Here is a 17,565-nt window from a genome sequence, read left to right on the forward strand (position 1 = left end):
CATTAAAGACAGTAATTAAAAGCAATTTAAAACAACTTACTGTCACCAAAATAAGGTGGGTCCCATGGACTGCAAGAAGATCAAACCGATCCATTCTTAAGGAAATCAGCCCTGAGTGCTCACTGGAAGGACAGATCCTGAAGCTGAGGCTCCAATACTTTGGCCACCTCATGAGAAGAGAAGACTCCCTGGAAAAGACCCTGATGTTGGGAAAGATGGAGGGCACAAGGAGAAGGGGACGACAGAGGACGAGATGGTTGGACAGTGTTCTCAAAGCTACCAGCATGAGTTTGACCAAACTGCGGGAGGCAGTGGAAGACAGGAGTGCCTGGCGTGCTCTGGTCCAGGGGGTCTCGAAGAGTGGACACGACTAAACAACTAAACAATAACAACAACAATATGCGCAAGCAGGTAAATGCATAACTTTTCAGCCGTCCTTCATTGACTTTGGGCGGCAGAGAGGGGGGAGACAACCAGATGCCTAGAAACTTGGGCTTGTGGAGAGTTGGGTTCAAGTCGCTTTTTAGCTTTAGGAATTCAGACTCCCCTGGACCAGTTGCTCTTCCTGATACCAGTCAACCTCACAGAGCTGTTTTGGGGATGAAAAGTGGGGTGAGGGGGGAATAAGCCATTTCAGCAGCACTAGAGACCCAGGTTGCTAGCACCTCCTCACAACACCTTGCCACAATTTAAGCTGAATTTCCGACAGTCATAGCAGTCTGTTTCTCTTCTCCACGCATCACTACGGTTTGAAAACTTGCTGGTTGCAGCAATGCTTGATTTAGTGGGAATGTGCTTCTCAAACCACTTTCTTTGAACATAAGCATCTGTTTGTGGTGAAATAAGAATGCAGTTTCACAGACCAATGAAAAACAAGCTAAAATAGGTGACATAAAAGGAAAGGGGAATGGGGAGGGAGGAGGAAAAGAACAAGCTCAGTACTAGTTCTTCAGGTTATAATGACCATTTGGGGTAGAAACAGTGATGGAGTGACTGTTACTAGGGGACAGTTGCGGAAGAGCCCAAGGCAGCTCTGAGCCGCAGTGACAGAATAACCCTTATTGGTTTCTCTCTCTCATTCTCTGCTCTGCAACCTCATGCAATATTGGCATTTGCTCAGTTCTATGTATGCCCATTCCCAGCATGGCCTACTTTAAAAAGGGTTCAGTCTAAGCCCTGATGTTTCATCCATTGTGTCTTTTTAAGTCACACTGTGTTGTGCGCCTTCAAAAAGCATTCTTGAACATGCTTATTGCTCCCATTCTTTTTCTGCATTCTGACTGCCAATGCAAGAGAAATGTGTTAGGGACACAGCCAACATTTGTGTGTGTGTGTGTGTGTTTGGGGGGGGGGCGTTGTCCATTCTAGGCAAAATGGCCACTCCAGTCAGCTTCTCCCTGGGGTTCCCAGCGTGGCCTTTGGCCCCTCCCATTTGTAACGAGGGCTGCTTTTTTAACGTAGGATGGTGTGGAAGGGGCTGCGTGGTGTTGCCTGTCAGCAGTGGGGGTGGGCATCGGGCCAGAGCCCCAGCTCAGAGTGCCCGGGGCAAGGGGTGCGTGCCCCCACCAAGGAGCAGGGGAAGGTGCTGGAGGGGACCGAGGGATAAAACCAAGCCGAAAATGGAGGGGATTAGGGCTTGTCTGCTCCCCCCGCCAAAAATATTTTTATTCAAGTTGGCTCCCATGCTCGTAAAGATCGGTTTGCTGGAGGCTGCAGGGAGGGCAAGGCTGCTTTTGCTCTCTGGTCCTCCTTGCAGGTTTTGCACAGGCGGGTTGCTCCTCTTGGGCGCTGGACCAAATGGGCCACTTTTGTGTCTTTCCACTGGGTGAGAGTGGAGGCTCACAGGGAACCTATGATGACACACAAATGAGGCCAACATCATAGGGGATGGAGCAAGGGGAGGTAGCCCTTAGGCGGGGGGAGGAGGTGTATTTATTCCATCATGTGCCACCACCCCATGGGAAACACAGGGAAAGGAGAGCAGGCTGCACCGGTCAGTAGTCAGTGGCCCTGATAGTGGAGCCAGAGTGAGTCCTGCCTGGTCTTTGAGAGGGGTCAGTTCCACAGGCATGTGTTGTTCCAGCTGTTAGTATCCCAGGAGAGAAATCAGATGCCCCTGGTGCCGAAATGACGCTCCTTGGGGGAGCACTGTGTATTTGGGGTGGGGTTGAGGAGAAAAGGGAAGGTGCCCTGTGTAATGTATGGGGCAGCACAGGCCATGGGGCCCCTTGCGAAGGCTGTCGGACTGTGACTCCCATCCTCTGTGTCCCCTGGCCATGCTGGATGAGTCGGAGGGGAGTTGGACTCCAGCATTATCCGGAGGACACCCCATTTGATGCCCCCAATAGACAGAATCCAGCCTGTGAATAAGGAACGTTAATGCATCCACTCAAAACACATTTAACTGAGCAGAAGCTCCACTCAAGGCAAGAAGGTTTACTTCTGACAAGGTGTGGAGATGGCAAGGCTGGTTCTACAGAGGGCATTTGAAGATGATGCCCCGTTCAATTTCTTTTTCTTTTTCTTCCTGTCTTAGGTCTACAGAGCAAGGAGCTATCCTGCCTGACGTGGGGGAAGGGGTTCATTTTTTTTGTCCTCTATTAATCCAACGATGCATGCATTTTCACAACTGCATAAGGTCTTGTGGGGAGAGGAAGGTTTCCTAGAATTACAGAGTTGTGAGGGACTCTGAGGGTCATCTAGTCCCACCCCCTGCAGTGCAGGAAACATTTGCCCAGCGTGGGGCTCAGACCCATAACCCTGAGATTATGAGTTGGGAGAGTCTTGTCCTCTGCCAAATCAGACACCTCAAATGGAAAACAAGATTGAAGGTGAGAAAATTTATTAGGACTCCTGAAAGTGTGACTGTCTCTTTAAGAAGTGAGCTGCAGAGGGAATTCTGGGAAAAGGAAGGAAAATGCAAAGCAAGAGCAACCCATTTTTGTTTGGTTATTTCTGCTGATTTTGACTGGAATGAATGCTCTCAAAGGGCCCTTGGAAAACTGCCCAATGTGCTCTTGGCGGGTAAATGGTTTTTACGTCAGTCACTCTGGTCTGGAGAGAAACTCCTGCTGGGCCTGAGAGGCAGATTTAGTCTCCTCAGGAGATACTGAGGTGGGTTTTATAATTTCCCCCCAGACGAAAGAAAGGGAGGAGGGTTTCTCCAGAGAACGAGGCTCCTGAGAACGTGTAGAGTTCGGCTCCTGAGTCAGCGTCAGAAAAAGACACACGTCCCCCTTCATAGTCCAGAGTCACCCGGATCCTCCTGGGATCCTCCCTCAGGGACAGAAGAATTAAAACAACACGGGAGCTGCAGGCCAAGTATCCCCCTCCCGACCTCTGCACAGCCCAGATCCCCTCCTCAGGCCTTAAGGAGAAGCCGCCCTTTCTCTCCACAGACTTCCTGGCGACCCCCAAAACCCACCATCCCCCACTTTCCACAGTGACTTCCCAGAAATGGCTGCCTGCTGTGAATCCCTCACGTCCCAACACACAAGAGTAGCGCCTGAATCTCTCAAGATTATCAGGCAGGGCTTGAGGTTTGTCTCCCAATCTCACGCTTTTCCCATCCTCAGACAGGATGAGCCTGGGATGGGCTGTGTCTGGATCCAGAGTGACATTTGCTGTGGGGGAGAAGATGAGGGAAAGAGAAGAATAGGCAGAGTCAGCTGAGAGACAGAAACGGACAGCTTGATAAATAAAAAAAAACACACCCCAAAACCCCAGATTCCCTTTCAGATCAAGGGGATTTCTTTGCATCGCATGCTAGACTGAGACCCCCTGACTCTCATCAGAATAAATATCTTCCATGATGGTTTTTAAATTAGTTTCCTTCACTTTATTATATTTGATGTGTACAGTGGTGCCTCGCAAGACGAAAATAATCCGTTCCGCAAGGCTCTTCTAGCAGTTTTTTCGTCTTGCGAAGCATCCCTATTAGCGACGGCTTAGCGGCTATTAGCGGCTTAGAAAAAGAGGGGGGAAAGGGAAAAAACGCGCAAGACTCGCAATATGTTTTCGTCTTGCGAAGCAAGCCCATAGGGAAATTCGTCTTACGAAGCGCCTCGGAAAACGGAAAACCCTTTCGTCTAGCGGGTTTTTTGTCTTGCAAGGCACCACTGTATTGTGCCTGCCCCTCCTCTCAACCCAGGCATTTTCTAAGAGGAAAAACGACCCAGGAACCCTTTTACTCATCTCTTCTGTGTTATCTAAAGGGAAAGAGGGGAGAATTGGAGGAGGCAGGAGAAGGGATTGGCCTTTGGGGAGCTCTGGGTTGGGCTGGGAGATGAGGACCCCCCGTAATAATAATAATAATAATAATGATGATGATGATGATGATTTTTGCATACTGCCCTTCATCCATAGGTCTCAGGGTGGTTCACAGCATAAACATACAACATAAAACCACATATAGGCCTCCCCTCACTTTCGCGGGGGTCACCTTCTGGGCCCTTGTGCCCACAAGTGAAAATCACATTAAGTGGGGAGCCTGTTTATTCCTGCTCCCCATCTCTCTCACCCACTTGGTCTCTCCTCTTCTACTCTTAACCATGGATCACTATGACGACACTCATTTTAAATACCCCTACTTTTTGTAGGCTTTCAAAGCTGTGATTTATTGCTAGTAGCAATGTTCTTAACTTTCAACAACCAAATAATAATAATAATAATACATATTGCTCCCTCGCTTGCCACATGAAAGTATTTGGGCTCATGTTCACATCTTTGTGAATGCAAGAGTGCGCAGAACAATTTATTCAACTGTTAAACATGTACATATGGACTCCTTAAGGGCAGGGGGATGTTAACTCTTGCCCTCCCAGACTCCTCCTCCAAGATCTTGTAGCTGAGACAGCGTCCTTTTAGTTCAGCCACAAGAGAAGGGTTTTATACAGGATATGGCCTGCTTAAGATGCTGCTCTGTTGCGATTCTCTGCTCTAGGCTAGCTTAGCTGGGTGCCTTAGATCTGAGTCTAATGCACTAGAAATTTTTTCATGGGTTCCTGTAAACCAAGCCAAGCAACTTGAGACATTTTGCCAAATTTTAAAATGAAAATAATAATAATAATAATAATAATAATAATAATAATAATAATAATAATAATAATTATTATTATTATTTATTATTTATACCCCGACCATCTGGCTGAGTTTCCCCAGCCACTCTGGGCAGCTCCCAATCAAGTGTTAAAAACAGTACAGCGTTAAATATTAAAAACTTCCCTGAAAAGGGCTGCCTTAAGATGTCTTCTGAATGTCAGGTAGTTGTTTATCTCTTTGACATCTGATGGGAGGGCGTTCCACAGGGCGGGCGCCACTACCAAGAAGGCCCTCTGCCTGGTTCCCTGGAACCTCACTTCTCGCAATGAGGGAACCGCCAAAAGGCCCTCAGCGCTAGTTCTCAGGGTCCGGACTGAACGATCGGGGTGGAGACGCTCCTTCAGGTATACAGGACCGAGGCAATTTAGGGCTTTAAAGTCAGCCCCAACACTTTGAATCGTGCTCGGAAACGTACTGGGAACCAATGCAGATCTCTCAGAACCGGTGTTATGTGGTCCCGGCGGCCACTCCCAGTCCCCAGTCTAGCTGCCGCGTTCTGGATTAATTGCAGTTTCCGGGTCACCTTCAAAGGTAGCCCCACATAGAGCGCGTGGCAGTAGTCCAAGCGGGAGATAACTTGAGCATGCACCACTCTGGCGAGACAGTCCACGGGCAGGTAGGGTTTTAGCCTGCGTACCAGATGGAGCTGGTAGACAGCTGCCCTGCACACAGAGTTAACCTGCGCCTCCATGGACAGCTCTGAGTCCAAAATGACTCCCAGGCTGCGCACCTGGTCCTTCAGGGGCACAGTTACCCCATTCAAGTCCAGGGAATCCCCCACACCCACCCACTCTCTGTCCCCCCAAAACAGTACTTCTGCCTTGTCAGGATTCAACCTCAATCTGTTAGCCGCCATCCATCCTCCAACCGCTTCCAGGCACTCACACAGGACCTTCACCGCCTTCACTGGTTCTGATTTAAAGAAGAGGTAGAGCTGGGTGTCATCTGCATACTGATGAACACCCAGCATGTACCTTCTGATGACCTCTCCCAGCGGCTTCATATAGATATTAAAAAGCATGGGGGAGAGGACGGAACCTGAGGCACCCCACAAGTGAGAGCCCAGGGGTCTGAACACTCATCCCCCAACACCACTTTCTGGACACGGCCCAGGAGGAAGGAGCGGAACCACCGTATAATAATACCCCCAGGACCTGTTTGAGAAAAAGAGGACATGTGGCAATCAGTCCTGAAAAAGGTCACATGGGAAAAAAACCCAACTCTCTAGGCAGGAATGAAACTCTTCCCTCTTCTGGGCAGTTTCTCTCTCCCCCTTCTGCACCTTCAAGTCCACCCTCTCTGCCTTTGTGGTACAAACAGCAGGGCCAGACTCAAGCTGTACAGAAGAGACTCTTGACCCCCATGAAATACTAGTCCCCCCTCCTGTGAATTGAGGTCTCCAGGTGAAATTTACCTTTCTGAAGATTTCTGAATGACTGAACATCTGAGGAGGCAAAAAGACAGGCTTAACAGGCTACAATGCAGTAGCTTAAAAATAAATCTTTTTTTTACAAAACATCAGCATAACATAGCATCTGTTGTTTCCTTATTTCAAGCAAAAGATGAAATCATGCAAAGATGACAACTGTAGGCCTAAGTAGTGATGTTAATTATTCTCCAAAAGATTATTCCTGAGAATGTAATATCACTAGGCCTAAGTAATTAAGACAACTAAAGTGTCTAGCTGTAATTCCTGCATTGCAGGGGGCTGGACTAGATGATCCTTGGGATCCTTTCAAGCTCTGCCATTCCGTGATTTCATGGGAAAATCAGAAATGGTAAACCATACTAGGAAATGGCGGAATACAATGATTCAAAATCCACAAATGAAACGGGGATCTGAACTTAAAATTAAGGGGGAAACCAGGATAATAGTCTATAGACAGGAAAGGAACTCAGACTGGTGTGCAGGTTCTTCTCAGGGACATGCTTTGTCCCCAATCCAAGGCTTCAACCTCCCTCCCAGTTCATTCATGGGACAGACAAAGAACCCAAACGCCAGTAGAGGACTGTTTCCCAGAGTGACGCCATTGATGGGGGTCCCTAAGTCTGCAGCACAGACGGTTCAACACCCATGAAATATCAGTCCCTATCCCTCCTGTGAAATTGTTCCTCTCCTGGAAATTTACCTTTCTGAATCTGTTCACTGAATAGCAGAGCATCTGAGGAAGCAGAAAGATATAAAGTGTAAGGGCAACACTCTTCCACCAGAAATAAATCTCCGTACAAAAGTAACACTTCATAACGTGGCATCCTTAAATTCAAGTACAATTATTAAATATTAATTAAATTGTACAAAAAATAATTAAAACCAAGAAAATCATAGGAATAATCTCTGAAAAAAACGAAAGCTTTAAAACTCAGGAAACATATAGCAAGCTTACAAATAAGAGAATAAAAACATTCAGCATAAATCCTGCTGGGCTCTGCATTCTTGGACTGGAGAGGAGGCAGAGCAAGAGGAATCCCGTAAAAGGAGGCAGAGGGGAGATGGAGGCAGCCTTAACATGGTGGGGGGAATCATTAAAACCAAAATTGTGAGACATAAGGAGAAGCAAAGTTTGATGAGGAAGAATTGGCAGAGCTCTCAGGCAAAACGAAACCCTTCCTCACAAACCTCCTACAAACCTGGCAGCCATTTTTCATTACCTTTCCATTGTCTCATTGTATTCTCCATAAGGCGATTTAGATCACAGGATTCCCAGATCCTGTTCCTCAGCTCTGGAGGGAAAGCCAGTGGCTTCTCTGGACTCTCTCTTTCCTCATACCTGGTGAAAAGAAAATCAGTGAATGGCCCCATTGTGGCCCCATCTCCCTGATTATTGCAGGAGATTTCAATAAAATGAACAAAGTTGAACTTCATTTCCCAACAGGTAATTTTCAGGATTCAGCTTCATCTCTTGACACCCACCTCCAAGCCCTGGTCAGTGGCTTCGTAAGGATGCTAAACAGCACAAGGGACAGGATATAACCCCAAGCGACACCACTGGAGGGCTCCCATGGCTTCCAACGATGCTGCCCCCTAACAACTTTCTGGGAAGGCACCAGGACTTAAGAACCAAACCCCTGTGGGGAATGCCTGCAACCCCTCCCTCCCTGAGCTTCTCCAGAGGATGTGAGGGATGTCCAAAGCTGCCAAGAGTTGGGTGGCAGCTACTTAGACAAGATGCTACTTGGACATTGAAATCTGTTGGTACATCCTGAGCTCTTCCCAAGCATCTTTGGCACTTTCTCTTCTAGATATTTGAAATCTCCACCAAGTCAATGAGCAGAAAGAGCAAGAGAAAGAAAAGAGCCCCCACCCCTGTGTGAAGGGATGTGGGGAGGGAGGGAGGGAGGAGGCAGTTGACCTTGAACCTTGGAGGGAGAATTGGGGGGCTACAAGTTCCGAAGAGGGGGCTCTACTTTTACCTGTGAGGTGCTGCAGGGAGTGAGTCCTCCAGTCTCCCCACTGCAGCCCCTGGGGGGCCATGTCTGAGGTTCCCGCATCTCAGCTTCAAAGAGTGATGCTAGCTGAATTATTTAAAATTTTAAAAGATGATGCTGTTAAGGTGCTACACTCAATATGCCAGCAAGTTTGGAAAACTCAGCAGTGGCCAGATTGGAGAAGATCAGTCTACATCCCAATCCCAAAGAAGGGCAGTGCCAAAGAATGCTCCAACTACCGCACAATTGCACTCATTTCACACGCTAGCAAGGTTATGCTTAAAATTCTACAAGGAAGGCTCAAGCAGTATGTGGACCGAGAACTCCCAGAAGTGCAAGCTGGATTTAGAAGAGGCAGAGGAACCAGAGACCAAATTGCAAACATGCGCTGGATTATGGAGAAAGCTAGAGAGTTCCAGAAAGACATCTACTTCTGCTTCATTGACTATGCAAAAGCCTTTGACTGTGTCGACCACGGCAAACTATGGCAAGTTCTTAAAGAAATGGGAGTGCCAGATCACCTCATCTGTCTCCTGAGAAATCTCTATGTGGGACAAGAAGCTACAGTTAGAACTGGATATGGAACAACTGATTGGTTCAAAATTGGGAAAGGAGTACGACAAGGCTGTATTTTGTCTCCCTGCTTATTTAACTTATATGCAGAATTCATCATGCAAAAGGCTGGGCTGGATGAATCCCTAGCCGGAATTAAGATTGCCGGAAGAAATATCAACAACCTCAGATATGCAGATGACACAACCTTGATGGCAGAAAGTGAGGAGGAATTAAAGAACCTTTTAATGAGGGTGAAAGAGGAGAGCGCAAAATATGGTCTGAAGCTCAACATCAAAAAAACGAAGATCATGGCCACTGGTCCCATCACCTCCTGGCAAATAGAAGGGGAAGAAATGGAGGTAGTGAGAGATTTTACTTTCTTGGGCTCAATGATCACTGCAGATGGTGACAGCAGCCACGAAATTAAAAGACGCCTGCTTCTTGGGAGAAGGGCAATGACAAGCCTAGACAGCATCTTGAGAAGTAGAGACATCACCTTGCCAACAAAGGTTCGTATAGTTAAAGCTATGGTTTTCCCAGTGGTGATGTATGGAAGTGAGAGCTGGACCATAAAGAAGGCTGATCGCCGAAGAATTGATGCTTTTGAATTATGGTGCTGGAGGAGACTCTTGAGAGTCCCATGGACTGCAAGAAGATCAAACCTCTCCATACTGAAGGAAATCAACCCGGAGTGCTCACTGGAAGGACAGATTGTGAAGCTGAGACTCCAGTACTTTGGCCACCTCATGAGAAGAGAAGACTCCCTGGAAAAGACCCTGATGTTGGGAAAGATGGAGGGCACAAGGAGAAGGGGACGACAGAGGACGAGATGGTTGGATAGTGTTTTTGAGGTTACCAGCATGAGTTTGACCAAACTGCGGGAGGCAGTGGAGGACAGAGGTGCCTGGCGTTCTCTGGTCCATGGGGTCACGAAGAGTCGGACACGACTAAACGACTAAACAACAACAACAACAAATGGAAATGAGCCAGATCCACTTACCTCTGCAAGGTCCTTCTCACATCCTAGAGGGGAAAGGAGAAGGGAATTCACTGCACACCACAGGCCACACTAGGAAGACCCCTCAGACCCAGCCCCTCAGATGTCAGTCTGCCTGGCACATGCCAAGGTTTTGGGTTGGGATGGCAGAATCAGCCAGTTTTGGTTTCTCACAACTTTTGGTTTCTCACAACTTTTATTTTTTCAATCTGAAATTATTAATTTTTTCCGATATCAGATTCTCTACATTTCCACATCAGTTTGCCATTATTGTTTAAAATCCTTATGAAATCCACCAGCATTTTAGCGAAATTTCAAGAGACGATTCACACCATCTCTGGTCTTAGATTATAATTTAATAACATTAATCTAGTTTGCATTGTGCAATTCAGACGTAAGTAAGCCTACAGGATAATCCTACCAGGGCACTGTCTTCCATAGAAGTCCCCAAATTTCAAATTCTGTTTTCCATCTGGACGTAAAAAAAGCACCTGCAGCATAAAATGTCTCCAAAGGGGTAATAAAACAGCTCAGTGTTTCTTTGGGCTCACCCACACTTCTGCTGTTCCTGTGCCCAGAAAACATGAGTCCAAGTGGTTTTGCCTTTGCCCTGCTGCATCCTAGACGAAGCCCAGCACAGCTGAAAGGCGTTCGGAGACAAAGCATCAGCAAAGAGCAGAAAATCACCTCCTGTTCCATCAACAATTTCTACTCCACATTCAGGTGAGTTAAGCATCCCAGGGCCCTTGGGTCTTCCTGTCCATAACAAATCTGACTAGAGGCTCCATCAACTCAGCCCCTGCACTCCTTGCATACATGAAAGGGGCAGCCTTCTCCTGGAGCCTTGGGCTGTTCCTGCCACCATCTTACCTGCAGGAGTTCACTCGCTGGCTGCTGACTCTTCTCCTCCATCTCCTGGATGATCCTCTCAAGAGAGGAGAGTTTCCTGGAGAGTCTGGCCAGCTGCTCATCCCTTCTCCCTGCAATCTCCTTCTCCACCTCTTCCACATGAGTCAGCAGGTGTTTTTCTTGTTCTTCCAGGAACTGGCACAGTTCTCTGAACTTCTCCACAGTCTTCAGCCTCTCCGTTTCTGTTAATTTCTGCAAGAAAAGAGGAGGTCAGAGTGTGGAAGGTGATCAGCCTTCAAAACATCAGGAAGAGAATTGTGAGAATTCCACAAGGAGGACACTTCTTATTTTTCAGAGACATGAAACCTCCAGTTACTAAAGAAGTAAACCTATATTTTGAGGGGAGACCCTCTCCATTGCTGTTTCTGTTGACTTCTATTTTGCAGAGGGCTACAGCCTAAAGGAAGGAGCATTTTTTCTAGCCACGGATGTTCCCTGCATGTTTTGGGGCATGGCATAACCAGAGTTCACAGTTGTTCAGAGAACATCCAGGGACATAAAACTCCCCTCAGTTTAGACTCGTGCCTTTTAGGTGTAGGAAGGCAAGAGAAACAGCAGAGGAGGAGGAGGACAAAGGAGGACAAAGTGCAGAGTTCATCCCCATAGCTCCCTTGTTTTCTGTAAAGGTTCAAAATGGCCTGAGTTTCCTAAAGATGAAGGAGAGCACACATTTAGAAAGACAATTCTTTAGTAACATTTATGGTAAATCGGGATTTGAATTGACCTGCTTCCACCCTCAGGCTTCTCCTTGACTGCTATTCACATAATAAATGACAATGAGAAAGAAACTCAATTTAGCTGCATTCAAAGGTGAACTTACCTAATTCGCAATTGCTGGAAAAATATGGAGACTGAAACAGAGCAGTCTTTTGAAATTCACACCTCTGAATTTTTCAAGGTTGAACAAGCCAGGTAATGTTCACAAAAAATGTATTTATGAGGGTGAAGTAGATTTCAAAATATTTATACAAGGAGGTAGCCACCCTAATATCTAATTCATTTTCAGAATAATAAATGAATAAACAAACTGATATGGAAAAGGAGAAATAGGAAGAAGCTGAAATGGGCAGATTTCCCCATCCCTCCCCAGTCCTGACTCAATTCTTCAAGTGCTTGTTCCCTCCCTAGTAACAAGAGAGACACTTACAAGGAGGTCTTTGCATTCCTTGTCCAGGGCTGCTTGATGGGCCAGAATTTCCTCTCTCTCTTTCCTCAGAATCTCCAGGCGATGACAAATCTCTTCCTAAAGAGAAAAGGGGAAACTCAGGTTTGATTGAGACACACAGAGAGGAGGTGAATAATATGCTGGCTTCTTGCGCCCAGTGGTCTTGCTATAATAGCACAGTAATTTATTCGAGGAAATAAAAGTCCAGAGGTTTTCAACCTTTTTGGGTCCAGCTACCTTTTTTCTGTGCCAGCCCTGTGGGGCTCTGGGACCCAGTTAGGTCACCCCTTCCTTACAGACTTCTACCTAGTCTTCGCAGATGCTACTCAGGGATATCAAGGGAGATCCCTTTGTCCTCCTGGCAGAGAGAAAGACTTCAACTCCCTCTTCTGAGTCATCCCAGGAGCCCCCAGGCTTCCCATGGGCTGCTTTTTACATAATAAACAAGGATTAATTCGTGCCATGCCTACTTTGGACCTGAGAATTAAAAAGAAAACCTCCCAAGAAGAATCCACAGCTATTTCTCCCCCTCAAGATCCAGGGAACTCCTACCTTGTATTCCTCCAAAGCCTCCTTCAGAGGAATCACCTCGTGGTGTTTGTGCTCCTTGGATCTGTCACACACCACGCAGATGGGGGCTTCATCCTCCTTGCAGAAGAGCTTCAGGGGCTCCTGGTGCTCCTCGCAGACTCCTCCTTTCCCTCCTTCCTCCTTTCCCTCTTGAAGGCTGAGATTCACGATTAATTCTACCACGTTAGCCAGTTGCCTGTTGGAGACGAGGCTCCTTCGCTGGACTCTTTCTCTGCACTGAGGGCAGGAAGCCTCTGCCTCCGATTCCCCCCAGCACTGGATCAAGCAGGATCGGCAGAAGTTGTGCCCACACTCTGGGATGGTCACTGGATCCTTGAAGTAATCCAGGCAGATGGAGCAAGTGGCTTCATCACGGAGACGCTGGATGTGACCCCCTGCAGCAGCCATGGCTCCCTCGCACCAAAGATCTGAGTTAAGTTTCACTTTCTCCGTTTTCAGCCACTGGGAGTTTCCCTTCCTGGAAATGACTCAGAAACTCAGTAACCACGTGGTCTTTTTCTTTTCTTTTTTTTTAACGTCCCCAGGTCTTTGCATTTGCTGAAAGTTTTCTCAAGTAGCAGCGAATGCTTTTGGATTGTGTTATAAGAATTTTGAGTTGAATAAAGGTTTCTTTTCCTCTTTATCAATAAGGGAATAAATAGAGTCTGCTGTATTGCTTCCTTTTCCAGCCACAGTCAGATATTACAATTGTGTTCACCGTCTCTGTACTAATGTTATTTCTTTACTGTTAGTTTTACTGTATGTTGTCTCCTTCCTGAATGTAACTTTGTATCTCTGAACTAAATGTAACTTTTTTAGTATAAAATGTACCTACTGTCGTGCAAAAGGAAAAAATAATGAAAACCTGTCAAAATGTTCAAACCAGTGAATACTTCTCTCTGTGAGGGAGCCTTCCCAGACCCGCTGAAGGAGGCGGTTATCAAACCTCTTCTTAAGAAAACATCTTTAGACCCGGCCAATACCGCCCAGTCTCAAACCTTCCATTCTTGGGCAAGGTGACTGAGCGGGCGGTTGCTGAACAACCCCAGGCACGCCTGGAAGACGCGAACCATTTGGATCCCTTCCAGTCGGGATTCAGGCCTCATCATGGGACTGAACCTGCCTTGGTCGCACTGGTTGATGATCTCCGGCGGGCTAGGGACAAAGGTGAGAGCTGTTTCCTAATTCTGCTGGATCTCTCAACAGCCTTTGATACCATCAACCATAACATCCTTCTGGACCGTCTTGAGGGGCTGGGAGCTGGGGGCACTGTCATACAGTGGTTTTGCTCCTTCCTCCTGGGCTGTGCCCAGAAAAGTGGGGGGGGGGATAAGTGTTCAGACCCCTGGGGTCATACTTGTGGGGTGCCTCAGGGTTCTGTCCTCTCCCCCATGCTTTTCAACAGTATATGAAGCCGCTGGGAGAGATCATCAGGGGGTTTGGGCTGGGTGTCCATCAATATGCGGATGATACCCAGCTCTACCTCGCTTTCAAATCAGAAAAAGTGAAGGCAGTGAAGGTCCTCTGTGAGTGCCTGGAGGCGGTTGGAGGATGGATGGTGGCTAATGAATTGAGGTTGAATCCTGACAAGACAGTACTCCTGACAAGTACTGTTCTTGGGGGACAGGGGGCAGGCTGGTGTGGAGGATTCCCTGGTCCTGAATGGGGTAACTGTGCCCCTGAAGAACTAGGTGCGCAGCCTGGGAGTCATTCTGGACTCACAGCTGTCCATGGAGGCGCAGGTCAATTCTGTGTCCAGGGCAGCTGTCTACCAGCTCCACCTGGTACGCAGGCTGAGACCCTATCTGCCCGCGGACTGTCTTGCCAGAGTGGTGCATGCTCTACTTATCTCCTGCTTGGACTACTGCAATGTGCTCTAAGTGGGGCTACCTGTGTAGGTGACTCAGAAACTACAACTAATCCAGAATGCAGCAGCCAGACAGGTGACTGGGAGCCGCCGCCGAGACCACATAACACCGGTCTTGAAAAACCTTGATTGGCTCCCAGTATGTTTCCGAGCACAATTCAAGGTGTTGGTGCTGACGTTTGAAGCCCTGAACGGCTTCAGTTCAGTATATCTGAAGGAGCATCTCCACCCCCATAGTTCTGCCCGGACACTGAGGTCCAGTGCCAAGGGCCTTTTGGCGGTTCCCTCACTGCGAGAAGCCAAGTTACAGAGAACCAGGCAGAGAGCCTTCTCAGTAGTGGCACCCACCCTGTGGAACGCCCTCCCATCAGAAGTCAAGGGAATAAACAACTACCAGACTTTTAGGACACATCTGAATGCAGCCCTGTTTAGGGAAGTTTTAATATTTGATGGATTATTGTATTTTAATACTTTGTTGGAAGCTGCCCAGAGTGGCGGGGTATAAATAAATTATTATTATTATTATTATTATTATTATTATTATTATTATTATTATTATTCAGTTACAGAGCAACGCTAACGCGGCATCGGAGGATCCACACTGAGGAGAAACTGCACAAGTCCTCCCATTGTGGGAAAAGCTTCAGCCAGAGAACCAATTTCGTGAGTCACCTGCAAATCCACACGGGAGAGAGGCTTTATCAATGCTCCCAGTGTGGGAAAGGTTTCCGATGCTCCAGACTGTGCTGACCCTCCTCCTCCTCCTCCTCCTCCTTTGGTGATCACTTGTAGCTGAGTCAGATTGTCTTCCATAAACACGGTCTTAACAGTGAGTCTGTAAGTGACTGTGGAGGCCAATTCTGGACCCACACGTTCTTCCACAGTGGGGACATTGTTTTCCGGGCGGGAGTTGATCATAGTGAGGGTTTGCCTCCCATTTGTGATCTTAAATTGGGTGGCCAGATTCCCATGCAATTTGAAGGTTTGTAGCATCCCTTGCTTCATGATCTAGTCTATTCTTTTGCTTCTTTGGTGATCATTCGTAACCGAGTAACGAACACGGTCTAAACAGTGAGTCCGTAAGTGACTGTGGAGGCCAATTCTGGATCCACACATCCTTCCACAGTGGGGACATAGGTTTCTGGGCGGGAGTTGATCACAGTGAGGGTTTGCCAAGCATGCCTTCCTCTTAGCACATTTCTCCCTTGCGTCCTGAGTTCGAATTTCTTCAAAGCCCATGACACCATTGGTAAAGACTGTTCTCCAATTGGAGCACTCGCAGGGCAGTGTTTCCCAATTGTTGGTGTTTATACTACATTTTTAAAAAATTGCTTTGAGAGAGTCTTTAAACCTCTTTTGTTGACCACCAGCATTACACTTTCCATTTTTAAGTTTGGAATAGAGTAGTTGCTTTGGAAGACGATAATCAGGCACCCGAACAATGTCTTTAACCGTTTTAATTCCCAGCTGATATTAAACAGGTGCCCAGGGCTCATGAATTCATGGTGCCCCTTGTTAAAAGTGGTTTTCCCTGAGGTCTTTGGCCTAGTCATTTTATAAAACATCAATTGTACATCTGTAGAAATGCTTTCATTGTTTTTGGGATGTGTAGGAATGGCTTTGGGTTTAGAACTTGAATTTCATTTCACTTTTAATCTTCTAGTACACTGCATTGATAGCTCTGCATTGTGAAGCAGAACTTGTTAAAAAAGAAAAGAAAGAATAATAGAATTGTAAAGTTGGAAGGGGCCATGAGGATCATCAAGGCAACGGGATTAGAACCCATGACCCTGGGATTTAAGAATCTCATGCTCTACCAACTGAGCTTTCCTAAATAGCTTATGTCTCTGAACCCTTGCCCCCTTGGATGATAAAAAACAGGGATTCCTGGCTGAGCCAGAGGGGGTGGCTTATCCTCCAACATTACTCCGATAAAAATAAGAATGCCCTATTCTAATAATAACAATAATAAAAATAACAACATTAATATTTATGCTCCACCCATGTGACTGGGATGCCCCAGCCACTCTGAGCAGCTTCTAACATATATAAAACATAATAAAACATTAAATGTTAAAAAACTTCCCTATACAGGGCTGCCTTCAGATGTCTTCTAAAGGTTGTATAGTTACTTATCTCCTGGGCTCCAGGGTCGCATAACTCCGTACCCTCCAACATTTCTCTGACAAAAAGAGGGACGTCCCAGGGAAAAGTGGAACATTCTGGGATCAAATCCAAAACTCGGACATCTTCTGTAAATCCAGGTCTGTCCCTGGAAAATACGGACACTTGGAGGGTCCTTAAGACTCTCCACTGTTGCTTCTGGCGCAAGAGGGCCCCTTCAGATGGCAATAGAGCAATAACACAGAACAATTAATAAAACAGATGTGCAAATGGTGCTGTATAAACCCACCCCCAATGCACTGTTTTTATGCAACGATGACCTTGCAGGAAAAAAGCACCACTGTGTAAGCTTGCAAGTTAATTAGGACAAATGCTGCATTAAAAAGCCAGTGTGGTACAGTGGTTAGAGTGCAGGACTAGGACGTGGGAGATTAGGGTTCGAATCCCCACTCAGTCAGGAAGCTCACTGGGTAACCTTGGGCCTGTCACTCACTCTCAGCCTAACCTACCTCACAGGCAAAACAAAAAAAAATTCCTTCCAGTAGCACCTTAAAGACCAACTAAGTCAGTTCTTGGTATGAGCTTTCGTGTGCATGCACACTTCTTCAGATACGAGAAGTGAATGCATGCACACTTCTTCAGATACGAGAAGGTATCTGAAGAAGTGTGCATGCACACGAAAGCTCATACCAAGAACTGACTTAGTTGGTCTTTAAGGTGCTACTGGAAGGAATTTTTTTTTGTTTTGACTATGGCAGACCAACACGGCTACCTATCTGTAACTACCTCACAGGGTTGTTGCTGCTGCTGCGAGGATCTCATTGGAGAAAAGGCGAGATATAAATGTAATGT

General features: G+C 46.8%; 3 protein-coding genes across 6 annotated transcripts in view; 1 reads left to right on the forward strand and 2 right to left on the reverse strand.

Moving 5' to 3' along the window:
• Positions 1-17,565, forward strand: part of LOC310837528 (uncharacterized protein) — a 331,410-nt gene that overhangs the window by 203,770 nt on the left and 110,075 nt on the right. The window lies entirely within an intron of this gene.
• Positions 1-17,565, reverse strand: part of LOC310837236 (uncharacterized protein) — a 501,393-nt gene that overhangs the window by 50,752 nt on the left and 433,076 nt on the right. The window lies entirely within an intron of this gene.
• LOC310837661 (zinc finger protein RFP-like) lies at positions 2,826-13,236 on the reverse strand. Of its 4 annotated transcripts, XM_083724609.1 has the most exons (8): positions 12,705-13,236; positions 12,135-12,230; positions 10,949-11,179; positions 10,082-10,104; positions 7,750-7,868; positions 7,230-7,262; positions 6,515-6,544; positions 2,826-3,623 (listed from the first exon to the last, which is right to left on the reverse strand). In XM_083724609.1, exons 1-8 carry the CDS (start codon positions 13,128-13,130, stop codon positions 3,100-3,102), a joined length of 1,482 nt encoding a protein of 493 aa, XP_083580735.1. In that variant the 5' UTR covers positions 13,131-13,236; the 3' UTR covers positions 2,826-3,099. The 4 variants fall into 4 exon arrangements, with proteins under 4 accessions (XP_083580735.1, XP_083580736.1, XP_083580737.1 ...); XM_083724610.1 differs by lacking the exon at positions 6,515-6,544; XM_083724611.1 differs by lacking the exon at positions 7,230-7,262 and having other exon boundaries at positions 12,705-13,235.

This window comes from Podarcis gaigeae (assembly GCF_964106915.1).
Source record: "Podarcis gaigeae genome assembly, chromosome: 2".
NCBI classification, from domain to species: domain Eukaryota; kingdom Metazoa; phylum Chordata; class Lepidosauria; order Squamata; family Lacertidae; genus Podarcis; species Podarcis gaigeae.